At 30.5% G+C, this 24,868-nt stretch overlaps 1 protein-coding gene across 1 annotated transcript in view; it reads right to left on the minus strand.

The window, feature by feature from the left end:
- Window positions 1–618: 618 nt before the first annotated feature.
- The window catches only part of LOC129221956 (DNA-directed RNA polymerase III subunit RPC5-like), a 42,132-nt gene continuing 17,882 nt past the window's right edge, over window positions 619–24,868 (minus strand). Inside the window, exons 8-17 of the mRNA XM_054856352.1 lie at window positions 22,393–22,481; window positions 20,006–20,126; window positions 17,249–17,330; window positions 16,782–16,841; window positions 15,366–15,466; window positions 13,266–13,360; window positions 9,679–10,121; window positions 6,643–6,708; window positions 6,415–6,540; window positions 619–3,300 (exon numbers count right to left, since the gene is read on the minus strand). Of these exons, the coding sequence (XP_054712327.1) occupies window positions 3,238–3,300; window positions 6,415–6,540; window positions 6,643–6,708; window positions 9,679–10,121; window positions 13,266–13,360; window positions 15,366–15,466; window positions 16,782–16,841; window positions 17,249–17,330; window positions 20,006–20,126; window positions 22,393–22,481 (1,246 nt within the window). The 3' untranslated portion in view covers window positions 619–3,237. The remainder of the gene's footprint in view (window positions 3,301–6,414; window positions 6,541–6,642; window positions 6,709–9,678; window positions 10,122–13,265; window positions 13,361–15,365; window positions 15,467–16,781; window positions 16,842–17,248; window positions 17,331–20,005; window positions 20,127–22,392; window positions 22,482–24,868) is intronic.

Raw genomic sequence — 24,868 nt, forward strand, 5'->3', positions numbered from 1 at the left:
CACACAGAAAAAAAGATCTATGTAGTTTTACCTGTTGAAGTGAAGATAATATAGTGCAGTGTAGTTAAATTTAGAGCAACACATTCTAAAAATGCAAAATTAATTTATAAAAATAAAATAAACTGATTTTAATTAAGGATTTTGTTTAAAAAAATCACTTGATTCAAATCAATTGATTTAAATCAATGATTTTTTAAAAAAAAATCAATTGATTTAAATCATGATTTAAATCAAGCTGATTGAAATCAACGAACCCTACTTTTACGGAGTGCAAAAATGATTGAAATCTCAAAGAAAGCCCCATGCAATTTTCGCGAAGCATGTGTTTGGTGTTGGCATGTTTTCAAAACATTTAAATGTTTTTTTAAAAGTTGAAATCAAGGTAGCTGAAGATCACGGAGGAAAATAGGTAAAGCAAGGACACAGGAAATTAAGTAACAAATGAAAAACGGGAATCTTTTCAGATTTAGAGAAAAACATAGGAATTTGCAAGTGTTTGCTAAGACATAAAGAATCTTCATAAATATAGCCACAAATAGATAAATAAAAGTTAGTGATTTTACACTACTTTTTGAATGAGTTATGTTTGAAATTTTCAAAATAAAAAACATCTACTTTAAAAACAAATTTATTTCAACACTAACTTTATTACATTTTCAGCAAAATAGTATCAAAAGATTTATTGTTACACAGAAATTGTTTATCAATACTATCACAATGTAGCATACTTTCATTTAAACAGGATGATTTTACAAGTTGTATGTTTACATACTGGTTGGTTGGATTTGTATTTACTGTTTTTGTTTATTTTTTGTGAAGACAAAGCACTCTTGATTTTCTCCTTAGCAATTGTGCTTATTAGGGGTGAGTTCATAAACTTTTCAGCACCATAACTTTCAAATTTTTATTTTTATTATGTTTTAAAATATGATTTACTCCCTCAGACAGACAATTACATGAAACTATTAAGACAGTTGCTCACTTATCACATTAGGTAAACAAATATGCTTATTTCAATGAAAGCTAGTTTAGTACTCTCAGACAAGTGGTCTGTCTATAAAGAAATAAGAAAGAAATGATTTTTTTTTTTGCCACGGCTCCCAACATAGTTTAAGTTTGTCCCTAAGGCCCTTAATAACTTTTAAAGGTTAAAATTAGAGATGAATTGATTAATTGATAGTAATCGGTAGTCGACCACTTTGCCAAACTTTACAGAGCAATCGGCTGAAAAATTATTATTAAATTAAAAATAGTTTTGCCACAAATAAAGAAATATGCTGAATGAATTTCTTATCCTTGCTAACAGTTTTGAACTACTGCTATGATACCCCCCTCCCATTTGATTCAAAATTTACTAATTATCATGGTAGGGGGTGGGAATAACACATTCATATATTTTTTTCAATGTAAATATACAAGAGATTGCATGGAAAATACAAAATGAAAAAGATATTTTAAAGGAAAAAAGGGACCATATTTTGGAAAAAGATATTTAGGGACTTGAAACTTTAAAAGTGACTAGTCAGAACCCTGTTACATACTGCCCATGATAAAAAGATTAAAATTATACCGACTGACTGATGTGTCACTGACCGAAGGTATTATTCATGGAATTGTTAAAAAGTAAAACCAGAAGCACTGAAATATCCATTTCGGATTATTAGTTTAAAAATAAGAAAAAAGGAATTCTGGTTAACCAGAATACAATCACCCGTTTCCAACAAAATCAAACAAAATATCTATAACAAAGTGCTAAAATAAAAAGAATGATAATAATGCAAATGATTTTAAGGCCTCTTTTGATTCATACTGAAGCATGTAGGAACTAAAGTTATGAAGATGTGATGAAAAATCAAAATGTGATAAAGCCTCAAGGAGCATCTAAAGCAGCAATATTCAACCTTTTTCTTCTTCAGGACATGACATATTTCGTATGGGACACAACAGAGAAATTAATATGCCAATCTTTTCTAATGCTATGAAATTCATAGATTGTTTTATTTAAGTCCAAGGGAAGAAAATATAGTTTTCAAAGTGTACCCGCACAAAACAGTTGTCAACTGAGGCAATGAGAAGCAAAGGGGTGTAAGTGGACCTGTTCAAGTTTTGAGTAACATGCATTTAAAGATAGGGTCCTAGGTAGGCTTTCATGGAATTTTTTTCCAAAAGCATGCTGTATAGCAGTACTTACCAGATCTACTAGTACTATTTCTTGCCCCAAGACAGAGGAGAAGTTCATCTACCATTTGTACTGGTTATTTCCAAATTTTTAATTTTGTCACTTATGTCTCTTTGCTTCTCACTGCTTCAACTTTACCAGGATACTAGTAAACGCTTAATGGGTCTCGGGTTGAGTATCAGCGATTGAATGAAGGGAAATTCGTAACTTCACTAGTTTGATGTTGCATTAACTGTTTAAGTATTTTCTTTGTAAATCATTAATGATTTTTTTCCAGTTTTACACTATTCATTACTAAATAGTTGTCCAACAAAATCTTTTATCGATCACTTTGCAATAGGATCATTTATTTCAAATAATAAATATGGAAAACGAGGCATGTGAGTCAGCAAAACAAACAACTGACAGGACAGGAGCATTAAATAAAGAGGATACATGTGGGAAAAAGGCAGGAGAAAGAATGATTTATTGAAATTCTACTGTAAAAATTATAACATAACGTGCAGGAGCATATATAGGAATTTATTTTGAGAGGGGCCCAAGTCAAATAATGTGAGAACTTTCCAAATTTAAGTTAAAATATTTTAAATGCCATATTTGCAATGAGTAGCTTTTATTTCAAGAGGGCCCTGTGCTTCTCTGGAAGAGTTGACTCCTGGTTGAGAGACTTGATTCCGTATTTATAATTTAAAAAAAAAAAATGGACATAAAAAATGACATGGTTTTTTCATTTAAAAATACTTTTTATAAAAAACAACATAAAATTTCGCACTTAGTTACCTTACATAAAATTCAACTAAACTCGAAATTTGTCTCACTTTTTCTTGCTTAATAATTTTAATAAAAATCTCAGGAGTGGCGGTCGGCACTCCACACAAGTGTACCCTTGAGACAAAGCATTTAAAATTATTGAGGGGAAAAAAAATTATACCAAAGCAGTTGCTGATATGTCATAATCCTAATCCTAATATTTAATATTTTTTTGTCGAAAAATAAAAGAACATTTTAATTAATAAATAAATTTAATTAATTATATAAATAAGAGCAATGACTCAGTGCTACGTGTCAGTGGATACTGTTCCTTTCAAATAATAAAATCCTGATTTATAGATGCAGTAGTCCTAGAAAGCAAGAACAAAAGTTTGATTATTAGATACTTTTGCAACAAATTGTGAACAAAACAAATAATATAGTAAAACAGATATTGTTAAGGAGTACATACTGTATATGCTTTAACATATAATACTGTTGCAAGCAAAATATCGACACAGTAAGTAAAATTTATAAGCCTAAATGAAAATTAAGTAAAATTTAAAAAATGGCATACGTGAGGATGATTATTTGTACGCAGTATGCTTTTCTCAGATATTACTATTCACGCAATTTTAGCTAACTTATCACAGGGGTGTCCACCCCCCTAAGGGCAAGGGCGCATCCCTCTCAATACCATGGAGACACCCCTCCCCCTTAAAAAAAGAGAAATATACTTCTCAGCGACGCAGTCTACGCCATGACCCCCCCTTAGGTGGGTACCCCTGCTTATCAAACACAGAATCCATATTGTTACTGAAAGCTTTAAGAAAATGAATAACATTAAACTTACAAAAAAAGAAAAAGAAAGAAAGAATGTACACTGATAACTGCACCAAGAAAGCAACAGGCTAAAACAGTGATTTTAGGTTAATTACATCTTACCCGTTGAAGCTGTTATAAGTTTGGAAGACTTCATGAGATGTAACACAAATATGATTTGAACTCTAGAAACCAGCGTTTCCACTACTGTTGCATTTTTTGCAAAATGCGGAAACACAATCTAAATTACAACAAGAAGTTCCGTCTAGAACTAGACGAGCCTACTTTCCCGTATACCCATACTACTTTCTAGTACCTGATCAGAATTCTCAAAAATAGCTAAAATCGAAAAAATTTTCAAACATATTTTTTTTAATATTTTAAGCTGATTTCTAGGAATAAAATATTCCTTACTTTTCTTCAAAAAAACGAACAAATAAAATAGCAGCACCTTTTAAACAAAGCAGCTAATACACTTCTTTCCATTAAAATTTTTTTTAACAGCTTTCAAAACGAAAAAATAATAATAAGTTCATTAAAATAAATACATCATATAAAAAAAATCGTTTCTTTTTCCCCTGTTGCCAAAAATAATTTTTTAAACGAATTAATGCACTTACCAAAATAAAAAAAAAACAATAAAATGTCAACATAAAGAAATAATTTTCATTGTCAAAAAAAAAAAAAAATCGTCTGCGCATATTTTTCGAGTTTATTCACCGAAAACTAAATACCTAAATTAAAACTTTAGCGTGAAAATAAAAACAAATCATATCAACAATAATTATTTCACAGTTAAAACCACAGCAGCGGAGTCGGAGTCGGAGTCAATCTCATTTTGGGATAAAAGAGTCGGAGTCGAATATCCAAGAATCGGAGTCAGTCATTTGTCCTCCGTGTATAAATGTTTGCCAAAGCTACGAAGTCAGAGTCGAAGTCGGGGAGTCGGAGTCCGATTAATTGTCGGGAACAGGAGTCAGAGTCGGTGTCAGGTGCCCCTAAATTCTCGGAGTCGGAGTCGGGAGTAGGTCGTCAAGAGCTATTTCCAACAAAGTTTGTTTGAAGTAAATCCGCCTTTAAGTTCGGAATCTATATTGACTTTCAGTTTCCCCTTAGGCGCTAATGTTAAGAGATTTGAACTGTTCAAAATTGAACGAAAACTTGTTCAAATCAAAAAGATATTTTCGATACATGTTTTTTATCAAAAGTTTTTCCCTACAAAGTTTGTTTGAAGCCACTTCGCTTCTAAGTTCAAGATTTATTTTTGATTTGAATTTCCCCGTAGGCGCTAATGTTAAGTTTTTTTGAACTGTTCAAAATTGAACGAAAAATTGCTCAAATCAAAAAATGAATTATGGGAATGAGATGTCCTCGCCGAGATCTTTCTAACAAAAAAAAATTTGTTCGAATCGGACTATTCATTCAAAAGTTATTAGAGGGGGACAGACAGACAGACCGACAGACAGACCGACAGACAGACAGACCGACAGACAGACAGACCGACAGACATTTTCCCCCATGTCAATACCCTACTTTCCAATTTTTAATTTTTCAATATTTATCTAACTATTTTATTTATTTTTGACTTTTTTTTTGTTTTTCGGGATATGTTTAAGATGTATTAAGCCTTCTTTCATGCTTTTTTCTTCTTTCTCTGATTTTTACTGGGAAAGTAGGCTAAAAATGAAACAAGGTATTTTCGCTTTTATGCTCCAAAAAAAAAAAATAATACGCAATCTGAGAGCAAGCAAACATGGCCATATTGAACTTATTTTTTTAATAAATCTTAAATGATATGTTTAAATTATCATTAAGTTCAACAATACTTTGTCTTAATTGGCATTATGTTTCTCCCCAATGATTGCATTATGGACGTTTCAAATTTCAAACTTGCATCCTCTTAGTGCTGAGTATGATTCTGAATTTTTTATTTTCAATTTTTAAAAAAATATTAGTCAATGTGTATTTATTTCTTTCAAGACTTCATGGTCGAATTTTGAACTATGCTTTCAACTGGAGATGAAATATATAAAATCAGTGAAAAAGATATATAAACATATACATTAATCTTCAACATTTTAACATTTTGCTAAAGTTTTTTTTTTAAACCAATTTTAGCTTTTTCACTAAAGAATGTTTGAACTCGGCTTAAACCCTGCTAGAAACTGATTTAGTACTTAAAGGGTAAATGATCCTAATGTACTAAATGATAGTTGAAATCATGTTCATGTCAAATAAATATGAATGACATGTTTAAATAAAAATTTAACCAGTTTTTCTAAATTGTAAACGGCAAAAACTGCATGCAGGGTTTTTTTCCTTTATTTTATTTTTTTCAACAACAAATAAAATTAACCAGTCACTTTTTCTTTTTTTACAAATGAAAATTAAATAAGTGTTTGGTTTACATTCTATACTAAATAAAACCTTGGGAATTTTTTGTTTCCTGATAATGAAAAGTGCAGCCAGTTTGTTTGATATTTAATTATTATAACTTAGTTTATACATATAACTTAAAAGCAAAAAATAACTTTTCTCTTGCAAAATGGCTTCCAAAATTCATCTTAAAGTTGACACTGTAATCCTGATTATGTTCTTCTAGCTTCCAGTTAAAAAGGTTTAATTGCACAAACAAGGGGGGGGGGGATTAAAAGATATTTTACCTCAAACATTTGCCTGCAGTCTGCATCAGATAAAATTTCTCTTAGTTCATCTTCAACTTTCTTTACAAAAAAATTAGTTCTTGCCCTAGCTGTTGTTGAAAACAAATCCAACAAGGCATTCCTGTACTAAAATGACAAAAATAAATAGAAAATAATTCAATATGTATTTATAGTTAAAGTGCTAAAACAGAATAAAATTTTTGAAATTAATTGTTAAATGAAACTTACACGATCTGTTTTGTTTCCAAATTTAGTAAAAGCATATAGTGGTTCAGGAGTGGTATTCTGGGGCCACTAAAATACAAAATTAATTAAAAAAATAAGTGTCTTGAGAAAAAGTCACAAGACACAAACAATGAATGCAGAAATACTAAAATTATTTTCATTAAAGATGTTTCAAACTCAGAGGAAAACAAACAACATAGAGTTACAAAATTGCGCTGAAATTTGATTGCATTGCAATAAATGTTAGAAACAGTTCTGAAACAAATAAAAAAGCATCATTTCAGATGATACAATACATATTATTGTAGCATCTGAAACCTCCATATTGTCTTTTCAGATAATATAATAGATAATCAATCCATTGTACAGATCAATTATAATTTAGTACAAACATAGGGGTCTGTGTAAAGTTTCTTTCCTTTTCAATTCTATCAAGGAACTTTCTTTGTGGATGGTGTCTTTGTTCTTTCATAAATAAGAGATTGTTTTAAAGAAAACAAAAATATTATAATGACACTCACTAAAGACCATACATGCAAAGGAAATCAAATTAATTCACACAAGCCCGCAACAGCTTTGGCTATCAAAACAACAAACCTCAAGCTCTAGTAGTATTGTTCCATTTCACACTGAATCTCCTTTAAACTGAACTCTATTCCCTCGAGCACTTTTTATCAGTAGCCCAAGATCATGCAATTTGCCTGTGCTTAAAGTCAAATGCCATTTTTAAATTTCACAGATTTTAAATTATAAAGTTAGTAAATTGCATTAAATTACATTATATTTCAAATTCAATACCATACATACATTGAACTCATATTTTAATAGTGTTTCTTTATCTATTGGCATAATATTAAAGAAAAAATGTAAAGTATTGTCAAGTTGTTCAAAATTAAGAAATAATAACTCTAAAAACTGTCCTGAATGAATTATTAACCTGGTGCAATGCAATCCTGCCACTTAGACTAGCTTCGAACCATGTGAGAAATGTGTTGTAAATTTATTGATGGTGTCTCTCGTTCATGGACAATGCAAAGTAGAAGGGAAAAAGAAATGAATACATAGGATAAAATTTTCAAAATACATAAAAAGTCTCATATGGGGTCAAAAGAGCTGAAAACTGCAGCTGCCATCTTTGATACTTCGGGGCTGTAAAAGACTTCCTAGAGTAGGTCCTCAAGCTGCAGCATGCTAAGTCTTAGGATGCTAATGGTGATGAAAAATAAATTTTTTAATAAAAGTGGCGTAACTTTGAACTATATTTATTTTCTTTTAAATGTTTAAAAACTCTCGAATTTTATTTTATAGCATCACAAGATTTCTATAACTTATCTCACTGCATAGAATTCTACTGTGGGAAGGTAAAACGCAGAAACTATAAAAGTTTTATTTATTTATTTATTTTTTTGCAATTTTGTCAGCTGAATTTCACAAGCTTGCTCATTTGGTTTTCACTGAAAATAAAGCACAAGAAAATAAGTTTCTTTGAATTTCCACCACACAGAACATTATGATGTATGCAGAAATATTTCTACAACTTAACAAAAGTACCGTAAAGTGTTGCCAACTTATTTTGCAAATTCAAAAGTAGAAAACTCATATAACCTTGGTAGCAGAGTGCAGCATTGGGAATTCCGACAATTTACTTTGAAGTTAAATATGCTAAAGATATGGGTTTACTCACATGCACACCTTCTGTTTTTGAAAAAAGCAGAAATAGTAGATTTTGCTTTGAAAAAGAGTAGATTTTGCTTTGAAACTACGCTTTTACGTTGAAAATATTTGATGATTCATCTTTTTTATTTAAATTCTATTTGGTTCAGCATTTAACTTCATGATCACAGAACTTTGTTTGAACATTTCCGAATGAAGGTTTTCATGAAAATAAACATAAATTTATTTTCTAGGCTTTTAACAAAAAGTAATAATATTGAATGAAATTCTAAACACAATTGAAAAAATATTGCATTTCTCATGAGAAGTATAAAAATAGAAAATAAAAAGATTTTCTTAATGACTAAATTGATGTTAGAATTGTATTTTAATCTGGCCATGGTGAATAAACGATATAAGTAATTGCCAACACGATCGTTAGAATTTTATGATAAATTAAAAAATAATGGACCAAAAAATTTGGCTTGAAAATTTTTATAATGCTTATCTCTTGAGCGCTTTTAGAGGCTTTTAAAAATAATTTTTCTAAATTATTTTAAAGTTAGAAAAAAAATCAAATTTTAGAGGGAAAATGGAAGACATTTTAAAAAGCAGACAGCTCTTGTGACAAACAGTAGAATATGCATACACAGACACATACAAGTATGCACATGGTTCAAAGTTAACCTGAGTTGCTTGTACTTAAAATGGAAGGAGTTATCTAGATTTTGAAGAACTAGGGTTGCCCTGGCCAGTGTCAAAATGAGCTAAAAATTCTTCCTATTTATTGGATTTTCCACCCATCTAGAATTTTGCTGACTAACAATTTTCCTGTTACATGCACATCATAATTTTTGTGCACAATTTCTGCTCCAAAAAAATCAACTGAAAATTGTCAGTAAAAGTCTAGATGAATCACAATCTATAAGTCTGGAAAATATTTATGCTATTGTTACATTTTGCCTCTAATGCTTAAAAAAGCATTATTTAACATGACAAAATCAATTTTTCTTTCAAATGATTTCAGAGGAAATTTTAAAATCTTTTTTTCTAGGTATTTTAAATTATGAAAAAAAAATTAAGAAAAACTAAACGTGTAACTAAAGATTTTTTTAAACAAATAATACTTCTAATAAGTATTAATCCAGTTAATGTAAAACATATATTAAAATCATCTCAACAAAAACTCTACAATGAAAATCTAAAACAAAATACTATTTTAACATAACTGTATACATTACATATGTAGGTGTGTGAATTATTAGTAGAGACTTCAATGTAAAAACTACTACTAAATATTCAGGACTTTCTTTCTTGAATGCAAGTTATAGTAAAGAATTTCAAATACAAATAGCCAGGAAACAGAGAGAAAAAAGTAGCAAATACCTTATTTTTAATTTTTTGTGCACCACTTCTTAAGAGTGCTTCTTCCACCAATTTTTCGAAATCAGATCTCCCAACAAGTGAATTCAGAGGACTTTCAGAAACCAATTCCTTAAGATCGCCAAGCCTCATTATACATTGATTTTTGATGGCCTCACCAACAAGTTCACACAATTCAGCCTTTACATCGTCAGGTGGAGTAGTTTCCAAAAATGTTGGCGAAACATCAAGAGTAGCGATATGATATGGTTTCGCTTTTGCACCCGGTTTCGAAGGACTGACGTTTGAACGTTTTTTAGGACCGCTTGATCTCTTGGTTTTGCTTTCTTTGGAGCCAGATGCACTGTCTGTGCCACTCTCTTCCCCATCTTCGCTTAGTGAACTGCGAGAATGACGCTTCTGCTTCTGTCTTGCAGCAATTAGATGAAGCTGTTTTTGGAAGTCCCCTGTTAAGAGGTTAAAGTATTAGCACATATACATAAAAGTATTGTTTATATGCATCCAATCAATCCTACAGATGAAAATAGGCGATATATTAGCTAGATCTGAAAGGATTTCCAAGTTGTCGGGGTTCTGTTATTGTGAAGAAGAGGAACCGTATTGAACGCTTGTAGAAAAATATTACCAACCAAATAAACAAGTGCACATTACTTTTGAAAAGACCTTGTGTGAACTGGGGGTTTTTTTGAATAATTTTCTTCCTTCTATGAAAAAAAGTTGCAGTTCCACATTACAGTAATCTCCAATTATTTGAATTGCTTCAGAATTTCAAAAAAAAAAAAGACAGATTTAAAAAAAGATTTCATTATGAAGCTAATTAGGGTGCAGCACGAACATTATTGGGAGGATGAGTCATCACTTTATAGAGCAGTTTTATTATTGGCTTCTAATTTACAGCAATTGTAAGTATGTTTAACACGCAGGGTTGGCTTTCTGCCGGCAGAAACTAGTTTTTGCCATGCCAGTGGCAGAAACTGGTTTTAACCGGTTAAAACTGGCAGAAACTGGCAAAAACTTAAAATTGTCTTAAAAAATTAAGGTAATTACTAAATGATATTTGTTTAGGTAAACTAAAAAATTAAACTTCATTTCATCATTGTAAAAAATAAAATGTTATGCTAGTGCCCTTGATTTAGTTCAGAAAGGGAACTTTTCAATTGCTGATGCTCATAATATTTGGATCAATCTAACAAAGGACGAAAATCATGGGTGCTTTGGATAGAGGAGTGACATACAGAGTTAAACTGGCATTACTGTTTGTAATTTGCTGGCAAATAAGCTTCATTTACATTGCTTGTGATTGAAATTATCATGTGCTTCAACAAGAAAGTGTCAAATTTTACTTGCCAATATTAATCTAGATTTTGTAACTAATATCATAGCTTTGCAAAACAAATTGGCCCCACTTCTCGAAACTCATTTTTCTAGTCGAATTTTTACCACTACCCTAATTACTACATGATGGACCAGTTTAAAAAAATATACAATTTGAAAGTTTCATGAATATTGCTTGTTCCTTGATGCATTGCCTGCTAGCTTTTCTGTTGCAAGAATATTCTAAAGTTTCTCATTCGTGCATATTAAATTGAGAAACTATTTAGATTTTTGGAACCACCTTTTCCAAGACCACCTTTTCCCAACTGCTGGGTCCAAACAATGTAACATTTGATTCTGAATTGTGATAATATTGTGAATTAAACTGTGCTTTGGTTAACAATTAATTATTTTTTCCATGCATTTTTTACTGTCTGTCAATAGTTTTTTTTTTTTTGTCATTTTGAGAGTTTTTGCCAGTTTCTGCCGAAAATATGGCAGAAAGTGGTTTTTGCCATGCCGGTTTTAACCGGTTTCTACCAGCGGTTTTAACCGCCCCGGCAGAAACTTGCCAGCCCTGTAACACGTAAAAGTGTTGACTTTCCATTCAATTAATTACAAGCTCTATTTCTTTAAAAATAGTGTTTTTCTCCAGTTTCTAACTCACATACAGTGATTAATTAAAATAGATTCCTTAATTAAAAATCCAATTATCTGAATTTTTGATAACCAGAATGGGGTCTGGTCCCAATTGATTTGGGTAATTGGAGTCCCATTGTAATTAAATTTCAAACGAGCAAAAATATAAACTAAGCTATGTATAAAACCAAAAATGAACTTCTTGACCATGGTTTTTATTATTTTCTTCTATATCTAATATATAGAAGAAAGTATTGGATTCGTGCAAATTTTCGAATTTCGAAGGATTCGAACTTTTTGAGGTGTGCTGAGTCCATTTCGACTATTTCTGGAAAATATCTGTCTGTGTGTGTGTGTGTGTGTGTATGTGTGTCACGTCTGTGTGTGACCAGTTTTTTGTGGTCGCTTTACAGCAAAAACTACCGCATGAAATCGAACGAAATTCGGTACACATATGTGCCCCTATGTGAACTTGTGCCCATTGGTTTTTGGCACGAATTCCTCCAAGGAGGGTGGAGCAATGGGACGTTTTTTGAGTTACGCGTGATTGCTATTCCTCAGGAAGTAACTGGCGGAATCAAACAAAATTTGGTCCATATGTTGCCAGTAACAGGAACAGGTGCTGAATCAATTTTGGTGTCAATAACTCAAATGGGGGTTGAGCTATAGAACGTTTTTTGTCGTCAATTGTGACTGCTGTATCTCAAGAAATAATGAACGGAATGAAAGAAAAATTTATCGGCAAGTAGCCCTTAGTGGGTATAAAAGCTGATTTTATTTTGGTGCCAACAGCTGAAAAGGGGGTAGCGCAATCGCCCGTTCTTTTTTTCCATTGTGAGTGCCCTATCTCAAGAAGTAATGCTACATTCTGGTTGAAATTTATAATATATGTGAATCCATATATAAACAGGCTTCGGTTCAATTTTGACGCCAATCGCTCCAAGAGGTGTTGATTTTTCTCTCTTTTTTTTTTTTTGTGAATAAAAATAGCTTTATTAATGCAACAATAAGAAAGATAAATCGTAATAGATTGTCGTCTGCGTATTTCTCGTGATTTTAATTGTATGGAAATTATCGGAAATATTATCTCAATGATTTAAAATTTTTAACTGTTGCCATCTTATGTTTGTTAACAAATAAAATATTTGTAATTAATTCAAGCAAGGCTTTTAAAATAACTTTCAATTTTCGCTCTTTGCTTTGCTTTTGCAATAATTCAGACATTGGGATGGTCGTCAAGTTTTTGCATGTGTAATTTTGTTTTTGTTGGGAATATTGCTTCCTCGTCAAGCCTGGGGAGGGATCAGAAAAAAAAGAAAAATATAAAAGAAAGTTTCGTGATGGCCACAACATACTAGTTTTAACAAATGGAATTACTCCCCCTTTTTTTTTCGTGGCTTTTCTTACAATGAAACAAAAAGTAGTCTCAGTTGATAGAAACCAAGATTTTTATGAAGTGAGACTGCTAAAACAGTTAATTTTTGCAAGCAACTTTGGCAATTTTACTGTTCCATAAAAGATTGTTACTTTCTTGAAATAAATGTTAATATAAAAAATATATTCTGGAATATATACATATTTCTTCAATAAAATTATTTACGCTATAATATGATATCATAAGAATAAGACTTTAATACCTTCAGAATTGGATAATCCTAAGCTAAGTTCCTTCACAAGTTTCTTATACCTAAGATCCCACTTTATTTCCTGACTCTGTTCTATTGCTGGATGACTGAAAAAGAGAAAACATGAAATAATTTTTCAACTGCATGGGAATCAAAAACATTAAAAAGTTAACATATAACAGGAAGAAATTTGAAATTTTTCTGTAAGTTTCATGAGGAAATAGAGAATTGTAAAAGAATTGAAATTTACACAGAAAAACATATTTTGCAAATACATGCCTCACATGATAGAGGGTATTGTGTTAATAACTAGCATCAATGGTGTAGTCAAAGAAGATAGGGGTTATAACACCCCATGAAAAACTAAAACATAAATGAGCACATGTATGTATTTATGCATGTGTATATGTTATACCCTCGCGTCTCTTTATAGAACATTTGTAAAAAGCAAATTTACGGTTATAACACAATAGCTTCAATTCCCTATCACATTTTACAATGTGTAAATAAACTTTCTATGACAAAATTATGTCTGTGTTATAATGTTGGCATGCTTCCAAAAATTTATTTATTTATTGCTTATGAAAATAATGCATAAAATAAGTTAATAAGAGATAACATGTAACAAAACAATTAACAATTGTCAAAAATATCAATACATTTACAAGATGCAAAAGGATTGAAATCTGAAACAGAGGAAGTATTTTTCTCGACACATGTTTTGAGCACATCATACCCATCAGTCTTTCTTTTTTCTTTTTCAATGAATAGCACAATATTTGAAAAAAGTCGCCTAAACTTGTAATAAGTCACCAAATTTTTGTTTAATTGTTGCTTTTAGGCCTTTATTGATCAAAAAAGTCGCCATATTCGCCTACGGCCATAAATAGTCACAAAAATCACCTCTTTAGTCGCCAGTGGGAAACCTAAACTGGTAAATTATTACACAGGACTCTTTTTTTTTTAATACAATTTTGTTCATATGGCTTGATGAGGAATAGGATTCTACATACGATGTTCTAATAATAGGAAAGCTGCAAATTCTGGACTTACGCTAGTCTGGCTCTGAGTTATAGAACTCTTTCAAAGAAATTATTTTTTGATTTACCAAACATTTAAAATTAGAATTTTACAATGCAAGGTAATGATGAAGTACACATTGTATTAACCCTTACTTTGGTGTGGGTATCATAATCCAAAAGCTTCCAGCACTAAGAAAAAAGGAATGCATTTGATACCTCTTAATTTACTCATTAGAAAAGAAAAAGTGTCTAAATACTTCTAAGCATCATACATAGCCCTGGTCTTAAAAATGTAATATAAAATTCAAAGAAAAAAATAAATATATATTTGACCTAACTGGGCAATAGAAAAGAGGAGGAGGGGGGCATAAAACAGGAGAAAAGCTTTGCTCGGATAAGGAGTTGAGAATACCTATAGAAATGTTCTTGAAACATCATATGACTTCACAGCTTAATGCACTAGTAACTTAAAACTTTTAACCCAATGCTGTTAAACAGATGCAAAATATTTTCTTGCCCTTCCTTAATGAAGCTACAAGGGCGGGAGCCTTCATTTGATTAACCTGATCTTGTCTTAGTAAGAAAACATATTTTTGATTTGTTATGTGCATTACATAGTTCTGTTTCAAGGGCTAAAACATTTTTAAAAAAATAAATTTAAAGAATGTAAATTTGAGATTTCAAATTTATAATGCAATATTAATGAAAACTATTTTAGGAGAATAAATGCACTTAAAATGAACAAATCAAAATTTAGCCCTTTGCTCTACTTTAAGAGCAAAAAAGTATAGACATAAATGTATAATCTGTGGCTGAAAAATATGCAATTTTATATAACTAAGTCTAAATCATTTTGGGACAGGTAAAAATTGAGAAGCAAATTTTGAAACTTGCTTCAAACATTTCAGCCTACTTTTGAATTGGTCTAAGAAGAAATGTATAAAATAGGATTTTAGTGCACATAAATGTTCCTATTTTTTTGCTCTTGAAACTGTCAACCCAAATAGGATTAAAATGCTTATAAAATAAATATAAATTAATGCTTAATGTTTTCCATAATTAAAAATATTAATGAATGTATTCCATTTACCTTTCCAGGAAGTCTGCATCCATTGGATATTTAAACTCCCATCCTCTGCCAGACTGCACAGCAATCTGACTTAAAATGTTTTTAAGATCTTCATTTGGTATCTTGAAGGAGAAAAATAAAGTTTCAACATCAAATATACTTTTTATCTCCTCTCTTTTTACAGCATATTTAATTCTTGCCAATTGATTGCTAATTTATGCAATTTCAAACCAAAGAGGATTAAATGAAAACTGATCAAATAAGTTCTGGTCTAAAATATGACTGAAGAGAAAAACCAACATAAATAAAGCACAGTTTTCTTTTCTTGACAATTTGAGCTTTATTTACGTAGGTTTTTCACTTCAATCACAAAAAAGATTTGCATGCTGGTGAGACAACAGCAGTTAAAGTGCATAATACTCTGAGACGAACAACAAAAGAATGATAAGCATACAAATAGCATTAAAAATATTCACAACTTGACATAGGATAACGTTCTTTGCTGAAACATACTTTGGCCAACATATTCTTACAAATCTGACTAGATTACAGTTCTGATGGTCAGGCATTGATTCTTTTTAAAAAATAAACTTTGCTACAAAAACACCTGAAATAATGAAAAGAGTGTTCAAAAATTACTTTACACCAAACTTTTTAATTTTTAAAAATGTTTACTTTAAGTAGAAAATCTTATATTTGGATAAACCTTGCTATTAATAAGTACTGCTTACTGTGTGATTGTTGTTTACCGAATCCTTATTAAAGTTGTTCCAGTACAACTGGTTTATATCAAGCAGTTTTGAAGGTTATTTAGGTTTGCAACATGCTGTTTTCCAAGTCATTCTAAAATTAATCTCTGCAAAAGTTTAAAGAAATTGTTTTATCGGACAATTCTATTTAAAACAAACTAATTCTACAGAAGAAATCATAAATTATGGCTTTCCAATCTAATGGCTGTATAAACAGCACAACAGTCATGCAAATGGATTTTGAAATAGCAGAATAAGAACAAAAAGAGAGTGTTGATATCATTCAAAAATTAAGACAATGCAACTGTTTCCTTTTGAAGTTAGGAATTTCTTCCCACTGATTGAATTGTTGATAAAGAATAATTTTTAGATGTCTTGTGGTGTTTGTATTATAGTATTATGTTTTTATAAATGACCTGAATTCTTTGGAACAAAATTGTGCTATAAAATGATGTGCAATGAAAATAATGTCATTGTTCCAGCAATGATCCGGAATGAAAATTTAAAATTATATACATCTTGCATATAAGTATGCAACTATGTTTCAAGTGAAAATCCTCCCATGGAAAATTTCTTGCTAGGCTAATGGCATAGCATACAAAAAAAAAGGACACTCCTACCAAAATATTATTAAGCATATTACCATTAAAGTCAATTTTCAAAAACAGAAGTACTTAAAGAAACTTACATAAACGGACGCCAATACTTCATTCCGAGTAACAATTCTTGACTTTGTAAAAAGCCATACCTAAAAATAAAAAAAAAGAAAGAAAAACGTCATAATGTAAACATTAATAGTACATAAGATAAAGACGAGAATCAAATTGTGCAATTATCAGTCAATCATGTATGAAATAAAATGGAGTTTGAAGTACTAAGTGTGATATTTTAGTGAAATTTTATAAAGAATACAATTTACTCTCCTGGTTTAAAATAAGGTAATAAAATGGAAAAAACTTTTGCTTCAAACTTAAAAATTAAAGAAAGTAATTGTTTCCAGAGCACAGAATTTCCAGCAATTCATTGCATATGTCAAGTTAAATACTTCATAAAAGTGCAAAGCAGACAATACATAATTGAACTAGTTAACATTTATTCCAACATATTTAATGAAATGAAGGAAAATGCATAATAAAAAGAAAACTTGCAACTTACTATGTAATCACGAGCACTAATAAGCATTTTCGCATTCAAACCAGTTGCCGCACTAACAGAATCTTCATCATATAGGAGTTCACTGGAAAATAATGAATGACAACATAAAGGTTATGATTGATTAGTGAATGAATAGTAGATCTAAAGCAACCAAAGAATGGATAAAATGAAAATGTATTTCATAACAAAGGGTACACAATTGTCAAGTAAATATTTCATTTTATAGATAATCATAAATATTTTTACAATATAAGTTTCTAAAAGTAATTCTGCTCTCTTGAGTACTTGTTTACTTTTGATTGTATTAAATGAAAATAATGCACTTTGAATCTGTGCTTGAATATTTATATTACACGAGAAAATAAATGGGTTGAAGAAAACAACAGTAGTATTAAACCTTTATTAAAACAAACCAGCTTTTATTTTGAATGAAGCCTAAGGTAAACCTCTTTTAATTGCTTTCACAACACATATACCATTAACATGTTTATGATTTTAGTGTCAAATTCTTTCAATACAAATGTTCTTCAAAGTATACAGTTCTAAAATCAACAGGTCTTTTTTATTTTATTCAAACATAAAATAACTCCTAAAACCACACAAATGCATAATTTTATTTTCAAAACAACCATTTTTGGGGTGCAAACGATTCTTCAATATAGTTTTAACAGTTATTTCAACGACGCCTAATCGGTTTGTCTTCATGCTGTAAAATTTTGTTTTGGTCACTTAACAACTTTTCCATGTCAACTCTTTGATTATTTTTTATAATAAGCAAAAAATAATATTAAATTGAAAACCAATGGCCTAGATTGCCCACCTCATATTAAGATTAACTTTGCAGGTCAGAACACATATTAAATTTGAATTCATTTAAAAGTTTCTGGACGACATGGGAGACACAGAAAAGAGAAAGCTAATCACAACAAGTAAAATTTGCCAGCTGCAAAAGCAGAATCAAGAGAAAATATTGATAAAATCTTTTAAAAGCCTCTCTTATATGTTGAAGTTTGTACTTAATTTTATAAATAGAATGAAGGAGTTTTGAAGGAGTACAATGAGATTTTGAGGAGTACTAATGGGCCGTCCTTAAATGATGTCACACTTTTTTAAACATTCGGCCCCTTCCCCTTTGTCACAAAGTGTCACGCTTCACCTTACTACTCCTGGTGCCACATCATTTTTTCATTAACATATTCTTATAATAATGACTGTGATGTCACTTTTTGTCACCCTCCCTCTTCCCCTTGTCATAATTTCATGAACCTGTCTTCCACTCAAGGCATGACATCACTTGTGGATGTGGATGACCCATTTTACACTATCATAACTGCAATTTACTAAACAATTGTTTTTTTTTAACACAATCACTTAATATAGTACATCTAATTATGTATTTTTAAATCTTTAAATAATAATTGGACAAACTGGTTTTGCTGCTGAGAGTGTGGTGGAGAGAAAAGCAATAATCATAAAACTTAAAAAAAAAATAGCCAAGCACCATTTGATTTAAGCATGTTTTACTTCATTTATAAAATGTCTTAGTCATCAAATAATATTTTCACCTTCAACTTTTACGACTTCTATGATCAATTTGTAAAGCACATCTTTATGAAAAAAATAAATAGACGAAATTACTACATCAAAATCCTCCTTATACCTTTGCCCTTGTGCCAATGTTAAGTTATCGTTCGAAGTATTTTAAGTAACTGTCATAGAGGAAAATTATGCAGTCTTGAACTAAAAAAGAAGGAGTTTTGAAGGAGTTAAAACCAAATTAAGGAGTTTGAAGGGACCTTCAAAAAAATTTCCTGAATGAAGGAGTATTGAGGAGTTTTGAAGGAGCGTACAAACCTTGAAAATATAAATATTTTATTTGTTTTTAAATAGATACTGGCAACAGTTTAAAGTTTTAAATCATTGAGCTTTCCTCCGTTGTTGAACAACAATGACAGTTACCAATCGCATGAATAAAGCACATAATTCTAAGTGTAATACTAAAATGCTTAGAATTATACTTAAAATTTACCAAAAAAGGTTATGTAATTTCAGTTCTATGTAATTTAAAAGTTCCAAACAAATTCCATCAGATGCAAAAGAATTTTTTCGGTACAAAAACTTTATGGAAGTAAGATTTTACAGCTAAAATGCGATAAAGTGGTAACTTTTATGGTTTTTAATTAATATTTTCAGTAATTAAAATCCAACAAAGACAAGATCAAGTTAAGAAAACTCTTCATTGAGTTCTTGTTCTCCTTCTAAACAAAAAAAGAATTATCAAAATCAGTTCATTCGTTTAAGAGCTATGGTGCCACAGTCAGGTACAGATATCGTAGACACTTCAAACTTATAATCCCTTCCCTTAGTGCATTGGAGGTAAAAATATCAGAGGAAAAACAGAAATTTTGAAAGTCCAAAATGAAAACAGTGAGAGACATCTTAACAGATCCTCTCAACAGCTGACTCTTGCAGTCAATGTGCTGAAAAGTTGTCCCTGGAATATATTTTATTTATGTATTTCATGATGCTCTGAATGATGAGTAACTAATGGTTTCAATAAGTCAATTTAGAGCAAGTGACAATCAAATGAAGTACATCATTTGTTATACCTAATTTTTATCACACATTTTCTAAGGAAAAGTAGTCATATTTGAAAGTAAATTATTCTTTAAATAAACAAATGAAACAGCAGTTGGACAAATTAAATGATAAACTGAAATTATTTAATTTTAAAAAATCCAATTAAAAAATATTTACCTTTTAACAACCCAGCAACCTTGAACTAGCACAGCAAATTGTTGAACTAATCTTTCCACACTTACAGGATCTACTTTGGCTGCCAACTTTTCAAGTAGTTGTGAAAAGTTTAATACATGTGCTACAAAAAAGGAAGATCAAAGTTTTTTTTTAATTAGTTAAAATAATACCCACAAAATATTAAGCAATGTCACTATGATATTTATAGTATCCCTTGTAGTATGCAGAAGAGGGTCTCATTGAATTGATTTTGTTAAAAAATGGCACAAAGTATAATTAGCACCGAGTATGCAACTTGATTGCAAATGCATTTATTTTTTTTTTAACCAGAAAAATCATATTTGTTTCAAGTTTCATTGTAACTAATAGTAGTCAATGCATTTCTGATGAATTTCCTTATCAATCTTAGACTTTTCATATAAGCATGTTCACTGAACCATATTTTAAATCAATGAAATGATTTTTGAAAAAGCATGAAAAATAAATGGTAGAAATTATAATATTTGTCAGCTACAGGTGTTACATTGGTTTGGAGGTTTAACTTATCCTCTTTGAGTTTATCTAGCATTCAACAAATATTTTGTGAATCATTGAGCAATTCTTTTACTCCTAAAATGGCAAAACAGAAATTATATTTAACAGTTTAAGAACACATGTGATAAATAAATGAGTCATTTTCAAATGAGATAACATTTTTCTTATTCTTAGAAAAAATAAAAGCGATAGAAATACTATTACATTTATAAAAGACTATGTTTAAAAGATATATGCTCACACACACACACATATCATTGTATCAAAGTTTATTACTACCAATGCGTTGAGTGAGTTGTGTAATAGAATATGGCTGTTTGGATATTTTCGGAACATATTTGTTTGGAGTGAATCAAGAACTTTACTATTCTAAAACTTATTTAATAGTAATTTTAAGGAAAATGTAATGAAGAAAATGCTTCAAAGTTAATTCTAATAGTCTCCCTGTCCTATATATAATGTAGAACACATTAGATTAATTAAAATTCATTAAACCTATACATTTTTTTAAAATAATTTAAATCTTAGTTTTGTTTAACAGCACAATTTGTCTGCCTTGAGAGCAGTTAATCAGAATGCTTTCAAGGTGAGTACTTTATCCAGAGGTGCCCATACCAAACAGGTTAAGAAGGATACAATTAGGAATAGTGATGTAAAATACCCGGGTAGTTATTTTTAGGGGTAAATACCCAGGGTATATACCCGGGTAAATACCCAAAATGGGTATTTACCCAGGTATTTATTTCAAAAATTTATGTTCAACTAAAATACTTTTCAGTATGTATATTCCACTATATATAACCAACCATATACAAAACAATAAATTTTTGCTAAAAAATTGTATTTTGATTACATATTTAAAGAATTATTGCGTGAAACAACTTAGCAATCTAATATGATATTCACATTAAATGTGCTGGATATGCCCATTCAATGTTGATAGCCAAATTTCAGATATAAAAAGCCATTCTATAAAAAATAAAAAGCTTAACTGGTTACAAAAAAAAAAAAAAAAAAGCAAATATCAAATTTTTAAGGTCCTAGTCTTTTATAGCCTGGTAATATGTCCCCCCATGACATCAAAAATATAACGAAATGTCAATAAAAATAGTTTGAATAAATTTTCATCATGAAGTACCAGGGAGCAAATGCAAATGAGCAAGGCAACAGAAAACAATATTTTGTTTTTATTTATTTATTTATTTTTGCTTATTAATGTGAAAACTGTTTCTATATTTGCCTGGTTATCACTTAAACAGCAATAAATTAAATTAATAACATCATAGTCTTAATAACTTCTCAGTTTATTCTTCCAAACATCCCTCATGCTTCCTTTTTTTTTTCCATTTTGAATATGACTAACCTAGATTGTGATTTTGAAATCCTGAAGTTCATCATTGAATTGCTTATACTTCTCCAATTATGACATTGAAAAGAAAGATTCTTTGGTTCACGATATGTTTTTTTTATAATTTTATCAAGTCTTTCAATAAAAAAATATTATGAACTATGTAATACATATGTATGTATCAGTTTTACCAATTATTTCATATTAAGATTTGTTTTTAAAAAAATCCCATTCACTTTTTGCATTTTTTTTTTTTTTTTTTGTAAAATACCCAGTTTTTGGGTATTTACCCAGGCCTTGGGTAAATACCCAAAAAATATTTACCTACCCGCTGGGTATTTACCTGATCCATATCACTAATTAGGAAGAAAAAACTTCAACAGTAATTTATTCCTAAAGAATAAATGAATTCAGTTTTAAAGCAAATTATCTATTAATTTTTTTAAAATTAATCTTGATTGATTGTACAGATGTATTTATTTGTAATGAAAAAATAAAAGCTTACCATTAATTAGTAAATGTTTAATTTGATCAGATAAAGGTTTGTCTGCAAGAACAGCTAATTCTTCAGCTTTAGCAGCATGAAATCCTGACCTATAAAAAAGCAATAATACACAAATGGATACTTCAATTTTGAACATACATATCTTTTTTCATAAAATGAGAAAAAGTGAATTTTTGTAACAAAATAAATGCCTTTAGCTCTTCTTTTGCTCCATGCAAAAAACAAGGCTATTAGTGATGATACAAAAAGAAGCGGTTGGTTTCTTGCATGTAAAACCAATATATATTTGTGTATAGAAGTTAAATATATTTTAAGGATATTGACCATACAAATTTAGAGAGAAATATCAGGGATGTGCAATTTTACAACTGTCTTAGTTTTTAGTATCCAAGTAAAAAAAATAATACAACGGTAGAACTGGTTTGACATATGATAAAATCTCCATAAATAGTCTTTCAAGAGACCAAGAAATTATTATATCTGACTGAAAATGACAAAGTATCAAGTGCCATCAGCTTCAATATGCATTGTAATAAAAATCATATACATTTTAAGTACAGTACAACTACCTTTATCCGGACTAGAACTGTTTACAAGACATTAGAAAATGCAAAAATAATTTTTCACATCATTTCTTAGCAAAGTATTTGTTCATTGTGTTCTGTTTCAAACAGGTGTGATGCTTGAATGAAGTGTCATGCAAACGCTTTATCATTAATGGGCAGAAGTGAAAAGCGGATGTTTAATGTACTTATACTTACCACATTCTTGTTACCATAACCTAAAATTATCAACGTAAACATAAATTTTTCTTCCGGAAATTCGGATAATTACAGTAGTATCCTTATATATATATATATATATATATATATAATGATCAAAGTTGATGTAAAATATTCTACATTTAAACAGCGCAATGTTGCAGCTAAAGTAGTTAAATGTATTGAAAATATAGTAAAGTGTGTTACACACTTTACTATATATATATATATATATATATGTTACGGCCAAAGCCCGAAGTCCGGCCAGTTCGCGAACTGGCTGGCCAATTCGCGAATTGGCCAAGAGGTTTGGCCAAAGCCCGAAATACTTGCAATTAATATTGCATTTTCTACTTTGGCTAGCCATTTCGCGAAGTGGCCAGAAATTCTTGGCCAAAGTCCGAAATGATTACGAAATATTTTAGATTAACAGGTAAACGACGCATGTGTCGCTTCCAGTGTGACGGCGCGGCGTGCAAGTGGTAGAAACTAGAAAATAAGGGTTGGTTCAGGGCCCTCGAGAGCCAAATCGAGTCCCTTGTCAGTTTCGCCACCAGACCCGCCTCCCTCTATAAAACCAGTCAAATTTATAGTACTTTAATACAGAGTCGGATCCCTAGTTTCCCACTAGGCTGATATGATGTCATCTCGTTGGGCTTGGAGGGTGCAACCATGTCCCTGTGAAGGTCGTGACAATAGATATTCTAAACTTCGACCTCGTTTTTCTTGGTGTTAGTTCTTCGACTGAGCTATGAGTATGTATTTCTGATATTTTCACTTCTATATGTGAATACTTTCAGTTGAAATTACATGCGATCGCTAATAAAGTGTCATTCAAGTATTGTGTAGGCATTATGTTATTCATTTTGTACCTCCCCCCCCCCCCACCCTGTGAGAAAAAATAAGCATGCGCTATACTCCTTCCCTTTTTGCTTATACAGTCGGACCTCCATATATCGAAGTAGCAAATTGCCGGAAAAAATTTCGATATATAGAAATTTCGATATATAGAAACAATCTTATTTTATCATAAAAATATCCTAAAACATTAAAATTAAAACTAATTTTCGTGCATGAAACCCAACTGCTAATTTAAACGAGCATCGGATTAAATGAAAGTTAATAATTAAAAATTTAACAGAAATTACATTTTTGCTCCTTCATACACCTTCATTCTTCGGAAATTCAACTTGAACCGCCACAATAGGGGATTTTCGTTTTAACAATGTAATCGAGAGAAAAGTAAAAAATCAATCTACTTAACTTGAATGATTTTTACTGAAGCTAAAAATACTAGGAATGATAATCAACAGACAAAAGGGATAACTTGAAACTGATTTTAGTGTTACTGGTTGCAACTAAGATTTGAAATAAACTTGAGGGAATGTAAAAACTCCAGAACGGAACAACGACCCTATCTACATACCCCTGAACCCCATATTCCTTATGAGTTTCGTAACAACCTTTAGTGACTATAGTTTTCTCCGCTAACCTTCATTTTTCATAAGACAAACAGTCTAAAGTGGAAAAAAACCTACGAATGTCTCGAAAAAAATTTCGATATATAGAGATTTTTTCGATATATAGAAACAATTTTTCTATGTAGTGAACATAGAAATTTGCTGGGATTTCGATATATAGAAAATTTCGATATGTGGAAGTTCGATATACGGAGGTCCGACTGTATAAGATTTTATGCCATATTGTGCGTCACA

This window comes from Uloborus diversus, chromosome 5, assembly GCF_026930045.1.
Source record: "Uloborus diversus isolate 005 chromosome 5, Udiv.v.3.1, whole genome shotgun sequence".
Taxonomy (NCBI): domain Eukaryota; kingdom Metazoa; phylum Arthropoda; class Arachnida; order Araneae; family Uloboridae; genus Uloborus; species Uloborus diversus.